At 43.1% G+C, this 22,058-nt stretch overlaps 1 protein-coding gene and 1 pseudogene across 1 annotated transcript; one reads left to right on the top strand and one right to left on the bottom strand.

The window, feature by feature from the left end:
* LOC132820316 (sodium- and chloride-dependent neutral and basic amino acid transporter B(0+)-like) overlaps window positions 1-8,586 on the bottom strand; it is a 45,700-nt pseudogene extending 37,114 nt beyond the window's left edge.
* A 630-nt stretch (window positions 8,587-9,216) lies between these two features.
* On the top strand, window positions 9,217-21,644 carry LOC132820187 (interferon-inducible GTPase 5-like). The gene is made up of 2 exons (XM_060832155.1): window positions 9,217-9,365; window positions 20,204-21,644. The coding sequence occupies exon 2, from the start codon at window positions 20,211-20,213 to the stop codon at window positions 21,441-21,443; it is 1,233 nt and encodes a 410-aa protein (XP_060688138.1). The 5' UTR covers window positions 9,217-9,365; window positions 20,204-20,210; the 3' UTR covers window positions 21,444-21,644.
* The last annotated feature ends 414 nt before the right edge of the window (window positions 21,645-22,058 follow it).

The following is a 22,058-nucleotide window of genomic DNA, read 5'->3' as shown; positions in this document are numbered from 1 at the left end:
AAATATTCATTGAGACACAGTTACAGAAAGAAAGAGCTACTCTATGGGAGGCAAACTAGTTCTTGCAAACCACTTTTGTTCATAAACCTTTATAGCTCACTATCCTGCAATTCCAGTCACTCAATAACAATTAGTTGGATATTTTACACTACTGCGTTATTTTGGGTTTGGGGAGAGCGGTAGCATCATGCAATATAGGTCGACAAGCTAACCCTGCAGCTCCCCACACATCCCAACGCTCACCACCACCACACACCCCCCCCCCCCCACCCCGCCCCCACCATGAGGCAGAGGGTCAATGGGTACGGACATCAGTAACCTGTGCACTAAGTGCATTTAAGACATCAGACCACAAGATATGGAAGCAGAATTAGGCCATTCAGCTCATCAAGCCTGCTCCACCATTCGATCATGGCTAATGTTTTTCAACCCCATTCTCCTACCGACTCCCTGTAATCCTTGAACCCTTTACTAATCTATGTCATAAATACATTCAATGATCTGGCCTCCACAGTCTTGTGTAGCAATGAGTTCCACAGAGTCGCCCTCTGTCTGAAGAAATTCCTCCTCAACTCAATTCTAAAGGGTCATCCCATCACTCGGCAACCTTGCCCCCAGATCAGAGTCTCTCCAGCTGATGGAAACATCTTCTCCATGCCCATTATCACAAATACTTGCAGGTCCATTTGGCTCGTTTAAAAACTCAACTTACCACAAAATACCTGTCCCATACCATAACACAGTTGGCACATGCAGATGGCTGCTGGATTTGGAGGGTGCCTTTTTGCTGATCAAGGGAACCCTAGCATCCAACAACAAAAGACAAACATCTCTTTCATTCCTATCCACCTGCACTTCCAAACCCAACAGTGCCACCCTACTTGTCATTCACATCTCTCCCTGCCCAACAGTCATAGCTTCCTCTGGCACCTGGATCTGTCTATTTTGATTTACAGCCCCAGCAGTAACCACAGTGGAGCGCTCTTACAGTCAGGTCGATTGAAAAAGTTGGCCAGCAGCTTCAGAGCTTGAGATTCTCCACTGAGGAAGGACAATTCCAGCTTTCTACCTGTTTGTAGTGCCGACTGCATATTATTTCAGTGGGGCTGACTAAACTGCCCATTAGGCGGAAGTGGGTACTGACAATGTTGGAGATTAGAGTCAAGATTAGAGTGGTGCTTTTTTTGTTTTTCCTGCTCCTTGAATACTACCTGACCTTCTGTGCTTTTCCAGCATCACACTAATCTGAACAGCCCACTCCGATGTACTCCTTGTAACATCCAGCCCAATGTTACTGTTGCTGATTTCTATCAGAGTCTTTCTGCTGCATGATCACAGTGAAGATGGTCACTAATACTCCTGCCCATTTCTCTCATTCATTCAGACTGGCAGAATGAACAGTCAGTGACTATAGTTTCCCCAATAGAAGTACTGTACCTTTGGGAGTCCTGCTGCATGTTTCATCTGCTCCCCACCAACTGAAGCAGTCTGTCCACGGCAGGGGTGATTGGAAGGAAGCAAACAGGTAGTACAGGCTGTAGGCGAGGATGCTGCAGTACGAAATGTTGCCAATTGCTCCGAAAAGGATCATGGTTATACCCACACCTTTAAAACGGAATGAGGAAGAGGCAGAAACTACTAATTTGAAATAAATTCTTGGACAAGGATTCAGATGGTCAAGAAAAATCAATCTTATTTCATTGTAAAAATTGCTGGAAAATCTCAGTAGGTCTGGCAGTTTCAGTGGAGACAAATCCGAGTCAACGTTTCGGGTCCAGTGACCCTTCCTCAGAACACCAGATCCAAAACATTCACTCTAATTTCTCACCACGGATGCTGCCAGACCTGCTGAGATTTTCCGGGAACTTCACTCTTTGTTTCAGATTTCCAGCATTCACAGCTCTTTCAGTTCTTTCATTACCATTAGTTACTGTTATACTGATATCTACAATTCTCTAAGAGTTATTTACAATGTGATACAAGTTACATTTCATTTTATATATATTTATATTCACCAGCCTTCAGATGTCACAACGTGGATGATATAAAGCAAATTGGAGAAATAATCTGTCAGTTATTGTTCCTCCTGATTGTCTGAGGTGTGTGCAAAAGTCATGCATTCACAACCAGGTGAAAAGTAGGAAGCAGTGGTGGTGTAGTGGAAATGTCTGGTAATATTCTGGGACGATGTGGAGATGCCAGTTGGATTGGAAGGGACAAAACCAGAAGTCACATGACGTCAGGTTAAAGTACATCAGGTTTATATAAAATCACAAGCTTTTGGAGCGTTGCTCCTTCATCAGGTAAAGTGACTTCACTTGAAGGATCAGTGCTCCAAAAGCTTGTGAGTTCAAATAAACCTGTTGGACCATAAGCTTTTGTTATTTGATTTCTAATAATGCTCTGGGGACATGGGTATGTGAAATTTCAATTTTATAAACATCAAGAATTAACGCTCACCTAGCTGATGATTGTTGTAAAATGGTTCTTTAGGGAAGGAGATCTACCAACTTTACTGGGTCAGTCCTACATGTGACTCCAGATTGTGACTAACTCTTAATAGCCATCAAATGCCCTCGAGAGCCATTCAGCTCAAGAACAATGAAAGATGGGCAATACTTAATGGTAAGGTCCTAGGGAGTGTTGCTGAACAAAGAGACCTTGGAGTGCAGGTTCATAGCTCTTTCAAAGTGGAGTCACAGGTAGATAGGATAGTGAAGGTGGTGTTTGGTATGCTTTCCTTTATCGATCAGAGTATGGAGTACAGGAGTCAGGAGATCATATTGCAGCTGTACAGGACATTGGCTAGACCACTGTTGGAATATTGCATGCAATTCTGGTCTTCTTCCTATCAGAAAGATGTTGTGAAACTTGAAAGAATTGAGAAAAGATTTACAAGGATGTCACCAGGGTTGGAGGATTTGAGCTATAAGGAGAGGCTAAACAGATTGGTGCTGCATTCCCTGGAGCGTCGGAGGCTGAGGGGTGACCTTATAGGAGGTTTATAAAATTATGAGGGACATGGATAGGATAAATAGTCTTTTCCCTGGGGTCGGGGAGTCCAGAACTAGAGGACATAGGTTTAGGGTGAGACAGGAAAGATATAAAAGAGACCCAAGGGGCAACTTTTTCATGCAGAGAGTGGTGTGTGAGCTACCAGAGGAAGTGGTGGAGGCTGGTACAATTGCAACATTTAAAAGGCATCTGGATGGGTATACGAATAGGAAGAATTTGGAGGGATATGGCCGGGTGCTGGCAGATAGGACTAGATTGGGTTGGGATATCTGGTCGGCATGGATGGGGTGGACCGAAGGGTCTGTTTCCAAGCTGTACATTGCTTTGACTATAACTCTATAAATGTTGCCCAAGCCAGAAATGCTCCCATCTCGTGAAAGACTAAAGAGGAAAAACAGGTTATAGAGAGGCAATCAATCATTCTCAAAATGTACCTGTGTAGAGTTTTTTTTTACCCATCTGGCCTTAACAGGATAAACTAAACAAAATTCTGTGGAGCAAAGTATGCAGTAGGGGCAGATGGGTCAAGTCTCTGCTTCTATACAAGAGTTTGCTATCTGACCACTGTGAGCAATGCCACAGAAAATGTGCTTCTGAAAATAATGTATGCTAAAAACAATTTATCTGACTTTTTAATCTTGCATTAATGCTCAAAGACATAATGGAAAGGTTAACTGCTGAGAAGTGAATAAAAGAACTTTAAACTTGGAATGGGAGCACTTTTGTATAGAAGCTTTGTGAGGCAGTGGGCAGTGTCTCCACCATTGCATCAGAAGCTCTGGGTCCAAATCCAACTGCAGGACTTGTTGGTAGCTGAGGAACATGGGAGCATAAATACATAATTGTCAACTTTTCCCATATGGTAAAAATAGGAGACAACCCAGATATTGTTTTCACTCAAGTTTCAAGAGTTCTAAATAAACAACAACGGTGGAGTAATGCAAGATTAGCCAGCAGCTCCATTCATTCCTCTCAGCTTTTCCCTGGTCAAAACTCAAGCCTAGCCTTAATGGACACTCGCCTCATTGAAGCAAACTTCCTAATAATAGCATGCTCTATTATCATTCAACACCACCTTGTTCTGCAAGACTGGAAGGAAAGTTCATCCTATGATCTGTAAGGAGCTAAGCCTCCAATCAGAGATTCTGTCTCTCCTTTGTTCCCCCAATCACAGATTCCTTCCGACCCTATCCCTGCCGCTCCTCCAGAGATCCTGTCTCATGAGGAGCAACAAAAGTGGGAAAGAGGGAGTCTGTGATTGGAGGAGCGAGACAGAGTCTTTGATTGGAGAAGCAGCTCCTCATTGATCATGGGGTGAACCTTTTCTGATTGCTGGCCCTCATGATCGAGTTTTCAGAGGGGGTTTGGGCTGACCTCTCCCTGTCTGGCATTGTCATGGCAGAATGATGGTGCAGCCAAGATAAAACCATCTAGGTATTCCATTGTTCCTAAAACAGCTTTCCCCAAGCCCAGAGTTGTGAACTAAACTGTGATGAACTTTGACCTTTTGTTTCATTGTCATGTATGATTTCTGTCATTAATAAAAGTGCCATGGTAGGTCAACTTATAAAACTTTTCACTTTACATAAAAGTACACTGAGGGCAGATTTGTCTGATACACATCCTGCTCTGGACATTTTGAATGTTGTTTGTTGACCAGATGAGTGCTGGACATGAAGTCAAAGAACGCTGGATGTGAACTGAACATGATATAATGCTCTCCTCTCCTGACCCAATGAAATCATTAAACCTTTCCATCATCCAAGTGTTCCATCGTTCCTAAATTGGCTTTCCCCAAGCCCAGAGTCATGAACTAAACTGTGATGAACTTTGACCTTTTTTCAGAGAGTGATTAAATAGGCATTTAGCATGCTTGACTTCATTGCTCAGTCTTTGAGTATAGGATTTGGGAAGTCATCTTGAGGTTTTACAGGCCTCTGCTGGAATATTGCATCCAGATCTGGCCACCTAGTTATTGGAAGAATATTATTAACCCAGACAGGGTTCAGAAGAGATTGACCAGGACATTGCCAGGTTTGAGTTACAAAGAAAGGCTGGATAGGCTGGGACTTATTTCTCTGGACTGTAGGAGGCTGAGAGGTGACCATATGGAGAGATACAGGTAGGGTTAATGAGAGGTGTTTTTTCCCCTGGATGGGGAATTTAAAGTCTAGAGGGCACATTTTTTAAGGCAGGAGGAGAGAGATTTTTAAAAGGCATGCAGGGTAAATTTTTGCACAGAGTGTGGGTTCATGTGTGGAATGAACTTCCTGATGAAGTGATGGATGTAGGCACAATTACAAAGTTTATAAGACATTTTGATAAGTAGATGAGTAGGAAAGGTTTGGAGGATGAGTCAGGAGCAGCAGGTGGGACTGGTTTAGTTTAGGATTATGTTCGGCATGGACTGGTTGGACCAAATGATCTGTTTCTATGCAGTGTGACTCTATGACTATGGCTCTACAATCAGATGATAGGCTCTCAGTGCTAAACTCCTTGCTAACGGCAGCCCCCACCACTTCTAGCCAGGTATGTTTCATCATTGCATCTGACCTCCCTCCTGTCCTTCAGGCAAGAGTCAGAGACCAGGGGCAGCCTTATTCATCCACGTGCTAGACTCCAGCACTTTCCAAACAGTGACACTGAAACCATTATCGATTGTTGTAAAAACCCATCTGGTTCACTAATGTACTTTAGGGAAGGAAATCTACCGCCCTTACCTGATCTGGCCTACATGTGACTCCAGACTCATAGCAATGTGGTTGGCTCTTAACTGCTCTCTGAAATGGTCTAATGAGATTCTTGGTTCAAGGGCAATGAGGAATGAAATGGTGGTGGTTGCTGTTAGCAAGGAGTGTGGTGCTGAGAACCTATTATAGATTTAGATTATAAAGCCACAATCATACAGTCATACAGCATGGAAACAGACTCTTCAGTCCAACCAACCCATGCCAAATATAATGAGGGATGAACAATGAATGCAGCCCCAGCGAGTGGCATCAACATCCCATGAATCCCTACCAATGACATCAGGAAACCCCTGTTGCTGCAATTGAAAGAAACAAAATAGTCAACATCCCATTTAGATGAAAACAGCATCAGTATTAAGAACAAAATGACCAGAGAGTTCTAGAGGTGCTCAGTCTAAATCTGATTGCATTTGAAATGAGGGAAGAGCCATTGCATGTGTCTCTTTCTGTAAGGTAAATGATAGATTCTGGACAGTACAACAGCATTCTGATCATAAAATTACAAACAGGATATTAGCATGATTAAACACTAAAGCTGCAATTTTCACTTTGCACATGACTCTAAAATATGTGGTATTAATTCAGATTACTCCCCAATTACTCAATTTAATTGTTGCCAACCTTATGATGCTGAATAAACCCTAACCTTGCAACATGGGCACAGCTTTCCAGGCTGCAACAGGTCCAAGGCTGGCAAACTGCCCAAAGGAAGATTCCAGAAAAAACATTGGTATGCCAATGAGTGCCAGCATGAGTGTGTAGGGAATAAGGAACACACCTGGAAAAGAGAGGAAATGAAAACTGACAAAGGCTGTATTAATGTTGGACTCACCTGTCTTGTTGACAGTTTTGGAGTGGATGTTAAGTAAAGAAACAAATGGCTCCATTTTATATTAACATTAAAACCAGAATGCAAGGTTATTCAGCATCTAAATTCAAAACAAAAAAAAGTGGTCCATTTCAGCATAGTCAAACAGTTTACAGGGAATTTGTGTGAATGTATGAATTAGGAGGAAGACCGTTTAACCTATTATTTATTTCAGACTTCCTGTGAGGTTGCTAGCTTCTGCAGTATTTTGCTTTTATTAGGCTATTTAGCCCCTTGACTGTGCTCTGCCAATCAACTAGTTTAGTTCAGGAAATTGTCAGCATTGACTAGATGGACCAAAGTGTTTGTTTCCATGACTCAATTGACTCTATGACTCTATAACAAGATTATGGCTGGCTGTTTGAAATCTGAATTCCATATTCTCATCTACCCTCAATAACTCTTGATTCTTCTGCTTAACAAGAATTCAGTTCATTATAGATCATTGCTAGGGTGAAAATACAATCCGTAATCCTGGCACAGGCATCGTACAATGATAACGTTCCTGAAAATGGAGAGTTCATTGTTTCTTTGAAAATATAGAGTTTCAAATGGGACATGATGACATCAAATCAGAAATGTGGGCCATCAAATTACACAGCACTCCTGAATTTTTCTCCTCTATCAAGGTTTAGGGTTTGTGTTGCAAATTTCCCTGAAGTTAGTTTTGGAGTGAATCCTACCTCATCATTTTCTGGCCATTTTCTCTCCCCCCACCGTGCGGTTATTGATGAGAGCCCAGGCCAGAGTTTCCTGCACCTTTTACAGTGTTCAAAATAAAACTGAACTGAAATGATATGAGTCTCAATTCCAACCCTACTGCATTCCTGCCTTACAAGCAGTTTCACTATTATTCCTTTTTGGTGATTGTTTAATACCTGACTAAGCAAATATCAGTGGCAGTGTGATGTAACACATGACGGCAGAGAGATGCTGAAAAAAGAAACAAGCGTCTCGACCCTGGGCTGATTCAAAAGATCCATTCTTACTGAAAAATGAATTGTTACTTTAGGAAGTCCTTAGACTCTTGGATCCTCTCTTTGGTAAAATAGTGTTTCCAACCTCCCCCAAGAATATCCACACAATAGACTTTTTTTTTAAAAAGGCTACCCAAAAAGTGATTAAATTATCAATTGACAATAGTTCACATTAGAGTGTCAGTGACTGACTCACTAACATCCACCTGGTGAAAAGGGCACCAGCACCCAAGACTGGTTTAACCTGCAATTTTCTCCAGTCTCAGCCTCTACTTTCCTCCTCTCAAAAATGGGTTGTAATTAGCACCTGGTTATATCTTCCACATGACAACACAAAATATATTGCTAAACACAGAATAGATTCTGGCTGGTACTCCAGTCATTATTCCCTCTTTCAGCATTATCCAAAACCATACCATTTATCTTGTTGAGTAGATTGAATTTAAATTCTTTATCAATCCCTTCATTTACTTCTGTTTGCTTCCCCCCGCCCCTCTGTATTGTGGACCTGTCTACAGTACCTCCTCCGTTTCTGTAAGCCAGGTAAGGGAACCTCCAGACATTGCCCAGACCCACAGCACAGCCGATCATCGACAGTAAGTAATCGGTCTTTAAGGACCAGTTACCTCGCTCCACATTCTCATCACCTTCCTTCCCAGGATCATTGGTGGCAGCGTGAGAGACAGAGAGGAAAGTTAGACATTCTAAGATGAGAACGCACAGTTTTGTCCCACCACAGGAACACTGCAATGGTCTTCATTGGCAATGAATTGGTAGTTTGGAAATGTACTTAATTTCACAGTGACACTCTGCAATTAACAAAAAGAAATCAAAATCCTCAATTCATTGGCACCTCTCAAGACTTTTATATCAACAAGTTGGCTTGTTTTGACAAAATGCTCACCTCGTCCTTAGGACGGCATGCTTGATAGCGATTCTCTGCGAACCGCGTCAAATTCAACTCTACCTTGTCCATTTGTGGGCAATGACAAACGCTTCTTGCTCAGGGGTTGAAATTTGGGGGATGTCTGAACTTTGTCCAGCTCCAACACACTAGTTAAGAATTAATAAATCCTGCGCCAAGCAGTGACCTCTCCACAATCGTAATTTGGCCTTTTAAACTGCAGTTGTTTGCTGAAGGTTTCAGGGATACAGACCGAACCTGGTTATTTGAATGATCTTCGCAAATGGAAACAAAGACCATTAAGCTCCCTGCAAGGGAAGCTGAATGCTGTCATTTTGAATATGCGCATCCCTCATTAGTTAAAAGTGCAAAGAATAAAAACTCCAAGTGTGTTTGCTTAAAAATGGAAGCTTGAGTTCTCGCTGTAACAGGATAAATTCTTTCATAGAAATTCAGACTGTGTAATATTCAACAGTGACCATTCTCCTAGTTCAGCCAATAACAAAGACGTGAAAATAAAGCTCATAAAATAGTTGTCCGAGTTGATGTCCACCTAATAAAAATGTAAAATAAATCTTGATCTTTTATCGCTAATGATATCTGAAGGTGAGGCACACGATTTTTAATTATGGAAAGTGTTACTGCGCCTATGAACAGAGGGCACTCCATTTCCTGCCCGGTCCGTTCTGAGCCCTCCCCTTTGCCTTTGAAAAATTCTTCGGTTGCAGTTTCGTTTTCTCCAAAAGCTCCTACAGCTGCTTAATGTGGACTAAAACATCGCCATTTTAGGTGTCCGTGCTTCAAAAACACCCTGAATCTGCAGAGAAAAAGCAGTGGAGGAACAGTACAAAGTAAGTATTTTCCTTTTCCACCCAAGGGTCAGATCTCTGAGTGGAATGTCCGTGCACTGTTCAGTTCCTTGCCAATAATTTGCAATGCTGAAGTGCAGAGTTCAGAGAAAGTACTGGATCGGCCCTGAAAAAAAATACAGTCAGTGAAAGTTACAAAATGACATTTTAACTCCTTTCTCTTCTGTTCCCCTTTATCTCCAAGTTCAGCTTGCTCCTGCTGCCTCAGTCCTGTTCTGGTTGTCTAACTTCCGCTCATCTCTCCCATATTATTAACTGTTCCATCTTATCATTGGGGCTGCCACTTTATCCACCATCCCCACTCTCCTTAAAAACCACCCTTAACTCCATTTGTGTAAACTAATGTTCCATTTCCAACTTTCTAATTATCTCTAAAGTCCATGACCATGTTGCCACTTCCCAGATCCATGCTCATATTCCTGGGACTCCACTTCTGGATCCCTCCATTGTAATTTAGTATGGGAATAGCTCTTGTCAGTGGCACGATGACTATGTGACCATGACATGCAAATAGACTTGGAAAATTGTCTAGGTATGTCATGTGCACAAAAAGCAGGTAAAGTCCAACCTGGAACAATTAAAAGTCCCATTGCAAGAACTGAGTCTTTTTATTTTGTGATTTTATCTCTTCAGTCTGTAGTTTTTAAAGAGTTATTTTAAAATTAGTGTTTGAAAGGGTGGCTGCAGTTTTTAAAATAATATACAGGATACCCACACCAAGTATCATGCATATGATCGTTTGGAAAAGTAGTAATTACAGAGAACTTTGAGCTGAGGGGATGTACAGAAGCAACTTTTGCTAACAATAGGAAGATGATTGATCAATGTGTTAAAGACCAGTTATTGATGACAGAAACTCCCAACTGAATGATTGGTTCCCAGGTAACTGAACCACTTGGGCTGAGAACAAGTTACAGAGAGAGAGCTAAGCGTTTAGATCTTCCCTAGCTCAGGAACAGCCTGTCTATTCTCTGCAGTCAAAACTTACTGTAAGCCTGGAGAAAACCAGTTTCTCTTTCCTGCAACAGTTGCCTTAAGCTGTGACCTTTAAGTGATAAGTCAGAAACCTTTTAGAACTGAGCCAGCCACCTTGTATCTCTCACTAACTGGAGGAAGCTTCAGGAGAAAGATGACTGAGGCAGTGTGCTAGCTAACAGAAGAACCACAAGGATTATCTCAGCAATAGAACCTAAAAACAAAGACTCCCTTTCCTGTTGTTTTCCTCCATCAATAACTATTTTACCCTGTGTGTGTGTTTTGCATGTGTGTCAATGTTTATGTATGTGGGTGTGTGCCAATAGGGGAAGTTAATAAGTGAATTTGAATTATAATTTGCTGCATTATATACTGTGGGTTTATAACTATTGCGCTGTAGCTAGAATCTAATTGATTGTAATAGATAGTGATTCGTATTCAGAAGAGAGACCTGATTGGCGCTTTATCTGTAATTTGGGGATATTTGCATAGTTTTGAAAGTTTTTAACTTCCATGACGACTCAGGAATATCAGGACTTTATTTCCAGAACATTACCTCAGTGAGGTATGAAATAATCACCAAAGTGATGGGAGGGATGGTTGACAATACTATCAGATGTGCCAGAACACCCAAGTCTGCTGTCAAATTGTTCTTTAAAAGCAACTCTGACAAAAACTGTTCATAGCCTTTAAAAAAAATCACTCGGCGAAAGGAGAAAGTTGGACCAAATTTGCCGTGGTGGCAGTGTCAGTACAGAATCGCTTCCTAAAATCAATGTGATTACATTGACTCTTTTGAAAATTATAAATGAATACTCCCAACTATAGGGAAGGGATCCTTTCAAACATTAACCTTGCTGGTGACCAACTGAGAGTGGCAAGGGGAGCTAGTTTGTTGAAATGGCAGGCAAGATCATTCTGTGCACAGAATGTAGGCGTTCTACAAAGTGGTCACCCAGCCTGTGTTTTATCTCCCCAATGTAGACACGACCCAACTGTGAGCAGTGAATACAGTAGACTCGATTGAGTGAAGTGCAGGTAAAGTGCTGCGTGACCAGGAAGGTGTGTCTGGAGTCTTGGGTAGTGAGGAGGGAAATGAACAGAGTTTTGGGAAGGGTGTGGGAGGGAGATGTTGTGAATGAAGGAGAAGTCAACTCTGACAGCTAATCACACTCAAACCTGTTGTCAGCTACTAATAGACCCCAATTCATTCTTCCTGGCTGACTTTACCCAACCTTTTGTCTACTCCATCCTTTTTCCTCTCTCTCTGGGCTCTATCATTTATTCTTGCCCCCATCTACCACCTCATCTTTAGCAGGTATACCAAATTTAACTGCGCTACAATCAGTTCTGCTTCCTCTCCACAGATGGTGCCTACCTGCTGAGTTTTTCCAGCAAGTTCAGATTAGATTACTTACAGTATGGAAACAGGCACTTCGACCCAACAAGTCCACACCAACCCTCTGAAGAGTAACCCACTCGGACCCATTTCCCTATTTACCCCTGACTAATGTAACTAACACTATGGGCAACTTAGCATGGCCAATTCACCTGACCTGCTCATCTTTGAATTGTGGGAAGAAACCAGAGCACCCAGGGCAAACCCACATAGACATGGCGAAAGTGTGCAAATTTCACACTGACAGCCATCTGAGGTTGGAATCAAACCTGGGTCCCTGACACTGAGGAAGCAGTGCTAGCCACTGAGCCACCGTGCTGACCCATGGGGTTTTTGTACAAGAGACTTGTTTGACCTCAGCTGGACTGCAGTCTACAGTTGTAAGCACTCTGTTAGAGGAAGGATGTGAACACATTGAAGAGATTACAGAAGCAATTTACAAGAATGGTTCCAGAAATGAGAAACTGCAATAGTGAGGATAGATTGAAGGACTTTGACTACTCTCCTTGAAGAGGTTTGATGAAGACTTTCTGAAAAACCTGCACAGAGGTTGGGTATCCAAATCACCAAGTCAGTTACATTTACTTATGCACAGTCCACTGGCAGTGGCCAGCCAGCTCAAAGTCAGTTGCTTCAACGGAGGAGATTCTAAATCTCCTGTTTATATATTTTTTAAAGCCCCACATGACCACCTAACAGCAGTAGTGCTTATTAATTCCCCAGCATCCACATCATATGCAAGTGTAGGGCATATTGAAGAACAAGTGCATAAAACTTTATTCATATTCTGCCACCAGAAATGGCCAATGACAAGCAGATACCCTTCTCATCAAAAGGGCAATGTTGTGTGATCAAAAAAAAGTGCAGGGGGTCAGGGATTAAATTAAGAGAGAGGTGGAGGGGAATCTCCTGTTTACATTTTTTTTCCTCAATAAAGAAGGAATTTGTTAACAAACTGGCTCAATAATTCAGCCAGTTCAGGATTCAGGTTCCCCCCCCCCCCCCCCTTCCAAAAAAAAAGCAGAAACCAATGTAGAGTAATACACAGACTGTGGCCCAGCCAGCACAGAGTCAGTCCCCTAAACTGAGGAGACACTAAATCTCCTGTTTTTTTTAAAATATTTTATTAACCAATGCAAATTACAAACAAACAGTTAACATTAACAGCTGTACATAAGAAACAGCAATTTACAGGGGAAAAGGAGCAGCAAGGTCAGACCCCCAAACCCCACAATCTGTTCACAGGGAAACAAGGATGAACCTCAAATCCCAGCTTACATCAATCAAAAAAGAACCATTCGACGCAATCACACGCAGACAGTCTGATAAACCCAACAACAAAACTGGTGCATATAACAGACATTCCTGGCAACCCAGCAAACCACTTGTCCCTTCCACCTTCTGGCCTCTCAAAGGCAGCCCGTCCCTTCAACCCTTCCAGCTCTTGCTCCACCCTGACATCTTCTGGCCACCTCTAGGGCAGCCCGTCTTGTTTCCACAACCCCCCCACCCCACCCACCCAGGACGACAGCGATCAGGACAGCCTATCCACCTCTGGCTTCCCTAACCACCCTTCGCACTTTCCGACCACAACTAGGATAGAACATAGAAAAATACAGCACAGTACAGGCACTTTGGCCCTCAATGTTGCGCCGATCCAAGCCCACCTAACCTACACTAGCCCACTATCCTCCATATGCCTATCCAATGCTCGTTTAAATGCCCATAAAGAGGAAGAGTCCACCACTGTTACTGGCAGGGCATTCCATGAACTCACGACTCGCTGAGTAAAGAATCTACCCCTAACATCTGTCCTATACCTACCTCCCCTTAATTTAAAGCTATGCCCCCTCCTAATAGCTGACTCCATACTTGGAAAAAGGTTCTCATTGTCAACCCTATCTAAACCCCTAATCATCTTGTACACCTCTATCAAGTCACCCCTAAACTTTTTCTCCAATGAAAACAGCTCCAAGTGCCTCAGCCTTTCCTCATACGATCTTCCTACCATACCAGGCAACATCCTGGTAAATCTCCTCTGCACCCGTTCCAGTGCCTCCACATCTTTCCTATAGTATGGTGACCAAAACTGCACACAATACTCCAGATGAGGCCGCACCAGAGTCTTATACAACTGCAACATGACCTCAGGACTCCGGAACTCAATTCCTCTACCAATAAAAGCCAGTACATCATATGCCTGCTTCACAGCACTATTTACCTGGGTGGCAACTTTCAGAAATCTGTGTACATGGACACCAAGATCCCTCTGCTCATCCACACTACCAAGTATCCGACCATTAGCCCAGTACTCCATCCTCTTGTTACTCTTACCAAAATGAATCACTTCACACACTTACCTACGTTGAACTCCATTTGCCATCTTTCTGCCCAGTTCTGCAGCTTGTCTATATCCCGCTGTAACCTGCCACATCCTTCCTCACTGTCAACAACTCCACCAACTTTCATATCATCCGCAAACTTGCTCACCCAACCTTCTAGCCCCTCCTCCAGATCATTTATAAAAATGACAAACAGCAATGGTCCCAAAACAGATCCTTGTGGAACACCGCTAGTAGCAGCACTCCAAGACGAACCTTTACCATCAACCACTATCCTCTGTCTTCTTCCAGCCAGCCAATTCCTAATCCAAACCTCTAACGCACCCTCAATGCCATACCTCCGTATTTTTTGCAGTAGCTTACCATGGGAAACCTTATCATACACCTTACTAAAATCCATATACACCACACGCTTTACCCTCGTCCACCACCTTAGTCACCTTCTCAAAGAATTCAATCAAGGTTTGTGAGGCACGACCTGCCCTTCACAAAACCATGCTAACTATCCTTGATCACATTATTCCTATCCAGATGTTCATAAATCCTATCCCTTACAATTCTCTCCAAGACTTTGCCCACAACAGAAGGGAGACTCACCGGCCTATAGTTACTAGGGTTATCCCTACTCCCCTTCTTGAACAAGGAAACCACATTTGATAGCCTGCCCTGGTACCTGCCCAGGGTGACAGCACTGAGGAAGGCCTACCTGCCTTCCAGCTTTTGGTCTGCCCCTATGTACCATCTGGCTCTTGTCCACCCCAATGTGCCATTTGGCCTGTGTACTGCCCTGACCCACCTTCTAGCTACCTCTAGGACAATTCGTCCCCTTCCCTGAGATGACGGAGCACAGGTCATCCTATAAGCTTTCTGATCTCAGCCTACCCCTATGAACCTTTTAGCTTTGGCCGTTGCAACTCACCTTCTGGCCACCTGTAGGACAGTCCATTCCGATTACCCTTTTTTGGGATGATAGCACTCAGAACAGCCTACCCACATCCAGCTCTCAGGGCGACCGGCGTCAAGGTGTCCTACCCCCCCCTCCGGCTTTTGGGACAGCCTACCCACCTTCAGGTTCACAGGATGGCCTACCCACCCTCCAGTTCTCAGGATGACAGCTTTCAGGACGACCCATGAGCCTTCCAGCTCACTAAGGCATGTCAGACACAGGGACACAAAACAGTGCAGGTGATAACTTAACAAGCAACAAGACAAATCAATTACCAACAAACAATCCTTTCTAATACACAGAATCCATTACTAGAAACAGTTGTCTTCAAAACAGAGTCCATTACCAGTAACAGAGTCCACTCCTGAAGGCAGCAAATATACACCCTCAGTACACACACAGGTGTTCAGTCTCCATGGAGACCAGGTGTATCGAGAAAGCACCAACCCACTCAGATGAACAGTGCATTGTGAAGTTGCATTTAACTGAGGGGTTTGGTACACGCGCGTGCACACACCTCGTCCAAAAGGCCAGCTCATCAGGAAAGGCACAATTCCTCACAGGGATTCAGCCCCAGTACCAAAACCCTGCCATAAAAGTCAGTTTTATCCTTTTCCCAAAGTAAAAGGAAAGAGTAACACAGGCTGTAACCAGCCAGTGAAACAACAGTTCCCTAACGAGAACTATTACACCTGAAACACATTGCCTGATCTACACAGTCAATTTAGAAATCAGTCCTCAATAAAAGGAATACCAGCCAGTTTTGGAATCAGGTTGTCCCAACAAAACCCAACAGCAGCAGCAACATTCTGACTGTAACCTAGCTAGCACAGAATCAGTCCCCTAAACCTCCTGGTTATCTTTGTTTTCCCCCCACACTACTGCCTAATAGTGGTTGTGCTTATTTTCCCCCCCAGCACCCATGTTGTGTGTGTGCAAGTGTGAGACAGCGAAAGACAAGGTGTACAAATCTCTATTCAGTTTCCACCACCAGGAAGAAAGGAAACACTCGAGTGGCCAGTGACAAGCAGTGCCCTTTATGTCAACGGGCAATGTTGTGTGATCAAACAGTGAAGAGGAGGGCAGGGACTAAATCAAAATAGAGTTGGAGGGGGAAATAATGCACTCCACTCCCTGCGGCACTCACCTCTCCCTGGACTAGAGCGTAATATCATGTTTATATTGTTTTTTTTATCTCCTGATTATATAGTTTTTTCTTTTAGAAAGTCTCCTCAGTACCAGCAGGAACAATCTCTGGTTATATTATATTAAACAATTACAAAAGAGTTTACAGAAAAACAGTTCACATTTACAGCTGTATACAACAGATACCTTACAAGGGAGTGGAGCAGCAGAGCTCAACCCCAAACCCTACCGTTTAACCAGTTTACAGGGAAGTGAGCACAAATCTCAAATCCCAGTTTCAAACAGGAAGAGAAATCAACAATTTGTACATGAAACAATCCAGTTACATAAAAAAGTGCAGACAATACAAGCCTCCATTCCTCCCATCTTCTGACCACTAAGGCAGCCCGCTCCTACACACCTTCCAGTTCTCAGTCTGCCCTGACACACCTTTCAACCACCTCTAGGACAGCCCACCCAATCACGCCTGGTCAGGTGGGCAGCGCTCAGAATGGCTTACTCACCATCTGGCTCAGGGCAACTGGCATCAGAGTGGCCTACACACCCTCCGGCTTTCAGGACAGCCTACCAACCTTCAGGTTCACAGGATGGCCTACCCACCCTCCAGCTCTTGGGGTGACAGCTTTCAGGATGACCCATGAGCCTCCCAGCTCATAGTAAGACCTGCCAGACCCAGGGACACACAAGATAGTGCAGGTGATAACCCCAACAAACAACACGATACGGTTAAATTACTGAAAAACAGAGTCCTTTCTGGTACACAGTCCATCTATACAGAGCCTTCAAAATGTAGAGTCCATTTCCAAGAACAGAGTCCACTCCAGTATACAATGTGCATTATCATAAGTAGAGTCCACTCCAAACTGCAGAGTCCGCAATCAAGGGCAGAGTCCACTCCTGAAGGCAGCAAATGTACACCTCACAGCACACAGGTGTTCAGTCTCCATGGAGTCCTGGCCCAGCCTTGGAAAACCAGGCCCACTCACAGGAACAGTACATTGTACAAGTGCAGTTAACTCACAGAGGGTTTGGTCCACTCCCAAAGGAAAGGTCTTCTCCCAAACTCCAGGATATAGCAAGTGTTCATCTCCCAGCACACACAAAGGTGTTCAATCTTCAGAGGCCCAGTCCCAGGGCTAGGCCTCCCCACAGGAACAGCTCCTCTGGTAAAATGTATGTCTTCCATAAGGGCTCAGTCCAAACACCAAAAACAGTGACGATACATATAAAAAAAAAGAAAACTAGAGTCCAAGGGCTAAGCACTACCACAAAATCCACATTGTCCTTTTCTCAAAAGTAAAAAAAGGAGAGAAAAGAGTAACACACAGGCTATAAACCAGCCACTGCAACAACAATCCCCTAATGAAAACTGAGTTACACCTGAAACACATTGTGTGCATCAGGAGTTTAACAATCAGTCCTCACTAAAAGGAATACCAGTTAACAAACTGGCAAAATAAATCAGCCAGTTCAGGAATCAGGTTTCCCCCTCCAAAACAGAAGGGAAGCCAAAACTAACAGTAATACACGGACTGTAATACCAGCCAGCACAGAGTCAGTCCCCTAAACTGAGAAGACCTCTGAATCTCCTGTTTATTTTTTTTTAATGCTGTGTGATCAATCTCCTGTTTTTTTTTGGAGGGACACTTGTTTTTTTTAATTATTTTTCCCCCACACTACCCCCTAACTGTGGTAGTGCTTATTTTTTCCCCAGCACCCATGGTGTTTGTGTGCAGGTGTGAGACGCAGTGAGAGACACAAAGTGCACGAATCTTTATTCAATTTCCACCACCAGGAAGATAGGAAAACACCCGGGTGGCAATCTCCTGTTTATATCAGTCAGTCAGGGCTTCCTGATTGTCCGAGGCTAACAATCACAATCAAGGACCTCAAGATCACTACACTTTCAAAATCACAAGTGAGCTAGGTTGAGTAAATTGGGAGAGCTGTTCTCACACTTAAAATGAATAAAAATGAAAGGGCATAGATATAAAGTGATATGCAAACTAAACAAGGGTGAAATGAGAAAAACAATGAGAAAACTACTCAGTGAGTAATGAAGGTACAGAATGCACCGCTAGGAAATGTGGTAAAGGCAGGTTCAACTGATATTGAAGAGGGCATTAGATGGAAATAGTGCACAGGGACATGGGGAAAAGGCAGGAGGTTGGCATGAGGTAATACAACTGATGTAAATATGATGGGCTAAATAGTCTCCTCTTTTAATATTGTGGGCCAAAGGGCCTGTTCTGTGCTGTACTTTTCTATGTTCTATATTTGCAGGAACAGTTTCTGTGATTGTATAATCCCTTGTCTGACATAACCACTTGGATAATGGAGCAGAAGTTCTTAAATTCTGGGCAGCACGGTGGCACAGTGGTTAGCACTGCTGCCTCACAGCGCCTGAGACCCGGGTTCAATTCCCGACTCAGGCGACTGACTGTGTAGAGTTTGCACGTTCTCCCCGTGTCTGCGTGGGTTTCCTCCGGGTGCTCCGGTTTCCTCCCACAGTCCAAAGATGTGCGGGTCAGGCGAATTGGCCATGCTAAATTGCCCGTAGTGTTAGGTAAGGGGTAAATGTAGGGGTATGAGTGGGTTGCGATCTGGCGGGTCGGTGTGGACTTGTTGGGCCGAAGGGCCTGTTTCCACACTGTCAGTAATCTAATCTAAATTACAGGAGGATTTTAATGGATTGGGCAGATGCACTTTGGAAGATGTAATGAGACCACAGCATACTCAATGAACAGCAGGACACTAGGAAGCTCAAAGGAACACTGCAAACTTGGGATGGTTGTCTGATGATAATAGGCGAGGTTAATAGGGTAGTTGAGAAGATGTACAGGACACTGGCCTTTAACAATCACATGATCTGAGGGGATTGAGATGGCAATGCTTAAAATAATGAATGACGGGATGTGGTCAATGGGAGCTGGGTTGCTTTGAAAGATGGAGAGCTCAAATGCCCAGAACTGTAAAGAAAAGCTGACATGTTAGAGATTCAGACAGTGATCAAGAGAAACATTTTTACATCGGGATTTGTGAAAACGAGGGATTAGCTTCCAGGATTAGTGACTGGAGCACAAAGTTCAATAGTAGCAAAAATCAATTGATTATAAGAGCAAAGAGGTTATGTTGGAGCTGTGCCAAACTTTGGTGAGGCCACAGCCTGGAATACTATCTTCAGTTCTGGTGACCACACTAGAGCAAGGATGCGATTGCACTGGAATGGGTGCAGAGGAGCTTCACCAGAATGTTCCGTGGGATGGTGTAGTTTAGCTGTGAAGAGAGGCTAGATAAGTTCAGAAACAAACACAGAATTTACTGAAAGAAGCTCAGTGAAGAGAAATCAGAATCGAGTCCGGTGACCCTTCCTCAGAACTGGTTTTGAGGTGTGTGAGATTATGAAGTGCATGGGCAGGATGAATAGAAAACATCTGAGTCAAAAGGTCAAGAACAAGAGGGAGTAATTTTAAGGTGATAGGAAGGAGGTTTAGATGGGATTGAGGAAACCTTTGTTTTAACCCAGAGGGCAGTGAGGGTCTGGAATGTACTGCCTGAGAGGTATGTTGATGCAGATAACCTCACAACCTTTAAGAAGTAATTGAATGAGCACTTCAATTGTCATAACATTGAAGACTATGGGCTTTTCTAGATGGTGTGACTCATGTAGATTTAGTTGGACAAAAGCCCAACTATACTGTATGATTCTACAGTTCGACATCAGTGTTCGCATCATTGATTCACCAAAGAACAATTTCCACAACACAATAATAATTTCAGCCTGTCATTATCAGTTCAGAGTTGGATTTTCCCATGATTAATCTTTATCAAACGTTTCTAGTGGAGAGTCTTACTTTTTAGACAGCACTACTTAACATGGGGACAAGACTGAACGGTTATCAAAGGGACAGTATATCATAGAGGACAAATAATAATCTGTAAAAATTTGATACTTCTCAAATATTCGTGAATTCATGAATACATAACATTTGTGTATTGATGTTCTTTGCAGAGATCAAATGGCCCAGTCTACCCTCTCCAAGTTCTTCACTCCTCAGGAGAGCAGGAACCTACAGTGTCTGGACAACATGGGGGATTTGGAAACTGTGATTCTTCAGATGAAGAATAAGTCTCACAATTTAACCAACATGCAGCTGAACATTGCAGTGATGGGGGATGTGGGGTCAGGGAAGTCCACCTTCATTAATGCAATGAGAGGACTTCGGAGTGATGACCAAGGAGCTGCTCCAACCGGGAATGAAGAAACCAGGATTGAGCCAACCGGGTATCCTTATCAAGATCTGCCTAATGTCCAACTCTGGGATCTTCCAGGAACAAATTCCTTTGGGTTTGAACTAAATCGTTATCTAAAGAAGGTGAATTTTGAAAGCTATGACTTTTTCATTATTATTTCTCAGGCTCGATTCAGAGAGAACGACGCAGATCTTGCCAAAAAGATTCAAGAACAAGGCAAAGAGTTTTACTATGTCCGGGCCAAAATAGACAATGATGCCCGGTCACTGGGGAGACAAGGTGCTGACCTTAATGAAGGCTGGGTCAGAATCCGCAAGGACTGTATCAGTAACTTCCAAAGTGTCGGGGTTACACCACCTGCTATTTTTCTGATCTCCAGTTTTGATCGAGAGGAATATGACCTTCCTAAATTAAAGAACACGCTCGCCAAGGATCTCCCCAGTATTAAATCAAACATCTTCACGCTGTCAATCCCAAAGATTGTGATGGAAATTGCAGAACCCAAAACAAAGATGTTAGAGAAGAGAGTCAGGATGTTTGGCATTCTTGCTGGAGCAGTAGGTGCATTACAATTACTATTACGAGTTCAAATGCCAGGATCATTGCAAGTTCGAATACCAGTGCCAGTGTTGTCTTTTATGACTACCACTGGATTGACACTTGTTGGGTGGATATATCTTCAGAAACAGCTGAGAATCCGTTATAAGTTGCTGCAAAGTTTGTCCAGCAAAATCTCCAAGCCCAGTTCCATTCTGAAAGATGAAATGAATCGCCAGTTGTCAAGCAAGATACTACCAGCTGTTACCAATACCTTCTTAGGAATCAGCCTCATTGCATGCATGATAACTGGGATCAGACGTAACTTCAGTCCGATGACTCAGTCTATCTTCGGAGCAGTGTCATCCTTTGCTTTTACCTACACGTTGTTGAAGAATTCACAGAGACAACTGTTGGAAACCAAACAACAGTTAGTGAAGAGTGCATTGACTACAGATTGACATGCCCCCTGGACATTTCACCAATCAACGTTATTGCTCAGATTGTAGAGACTGCAATGGTATTTAATATAGAATGTGACAGTTTAATCTGAACAATTGCCAGGTCAAAATCGTTGTGTGTTCTGGGCATAATACGTATTCCTGGTCTTTGTAGTTGTTATTACACTTTACTAAAATAAGAATAAATGAAGATAAACTATATCGATGTTTGCTTGCATTTAGATTTCATTCACTGCTTTTTCAGCTCCTTTAGCTAACACCGATTACCATCAGCCATTTTACCAATCTTTGGAGCGAATGATTTGAATGAGGTCGATCCAGGATGAAAACGTGAAAGTCACTTGCCACTATTGAACTTTGTGCTCCAGTCAATAATCCTAGAAGTTCATACCACAGTTTCACAAATCCATATGTTAAGATGGTTCTCTTGATCACTGTTTGAAATCTCTAACACTTCATCTTTTCTCTACAGTTCTGGGCATTTGACCTCTTGATCTTTAGAAGCAACTTTTTTCTATCAAACATATCCCATCTTCCATTGTTTAAACATTGCTGTCTCAATCCCCTCAAAACATGTGTTCAATATGAATAGAGTGAGCTCTGACAGAGAGGGTA

Source organism: Hemiscyllium ocellatum, chromosome 11, assembly GCF_020745735.1.
Source record: "Hemiscyllium ocellatum isolate sHemOce1 chromosome 11, sHemOce1.pat.X.cur, whole genome shotgun sequence".
In the NCBI taxonomy this organism is placed as follows: domain Eukaryota; kingdom Metazoa; phylum Chordata; class Chondrichthyes; order Orectolobiformes; family Hemiscylliidae; genus Hemiscyllium; species Hemiscyllium ocellatum.
This window is presented reverse-complemented; position numbering and strand designations above follow the sequence as displayed.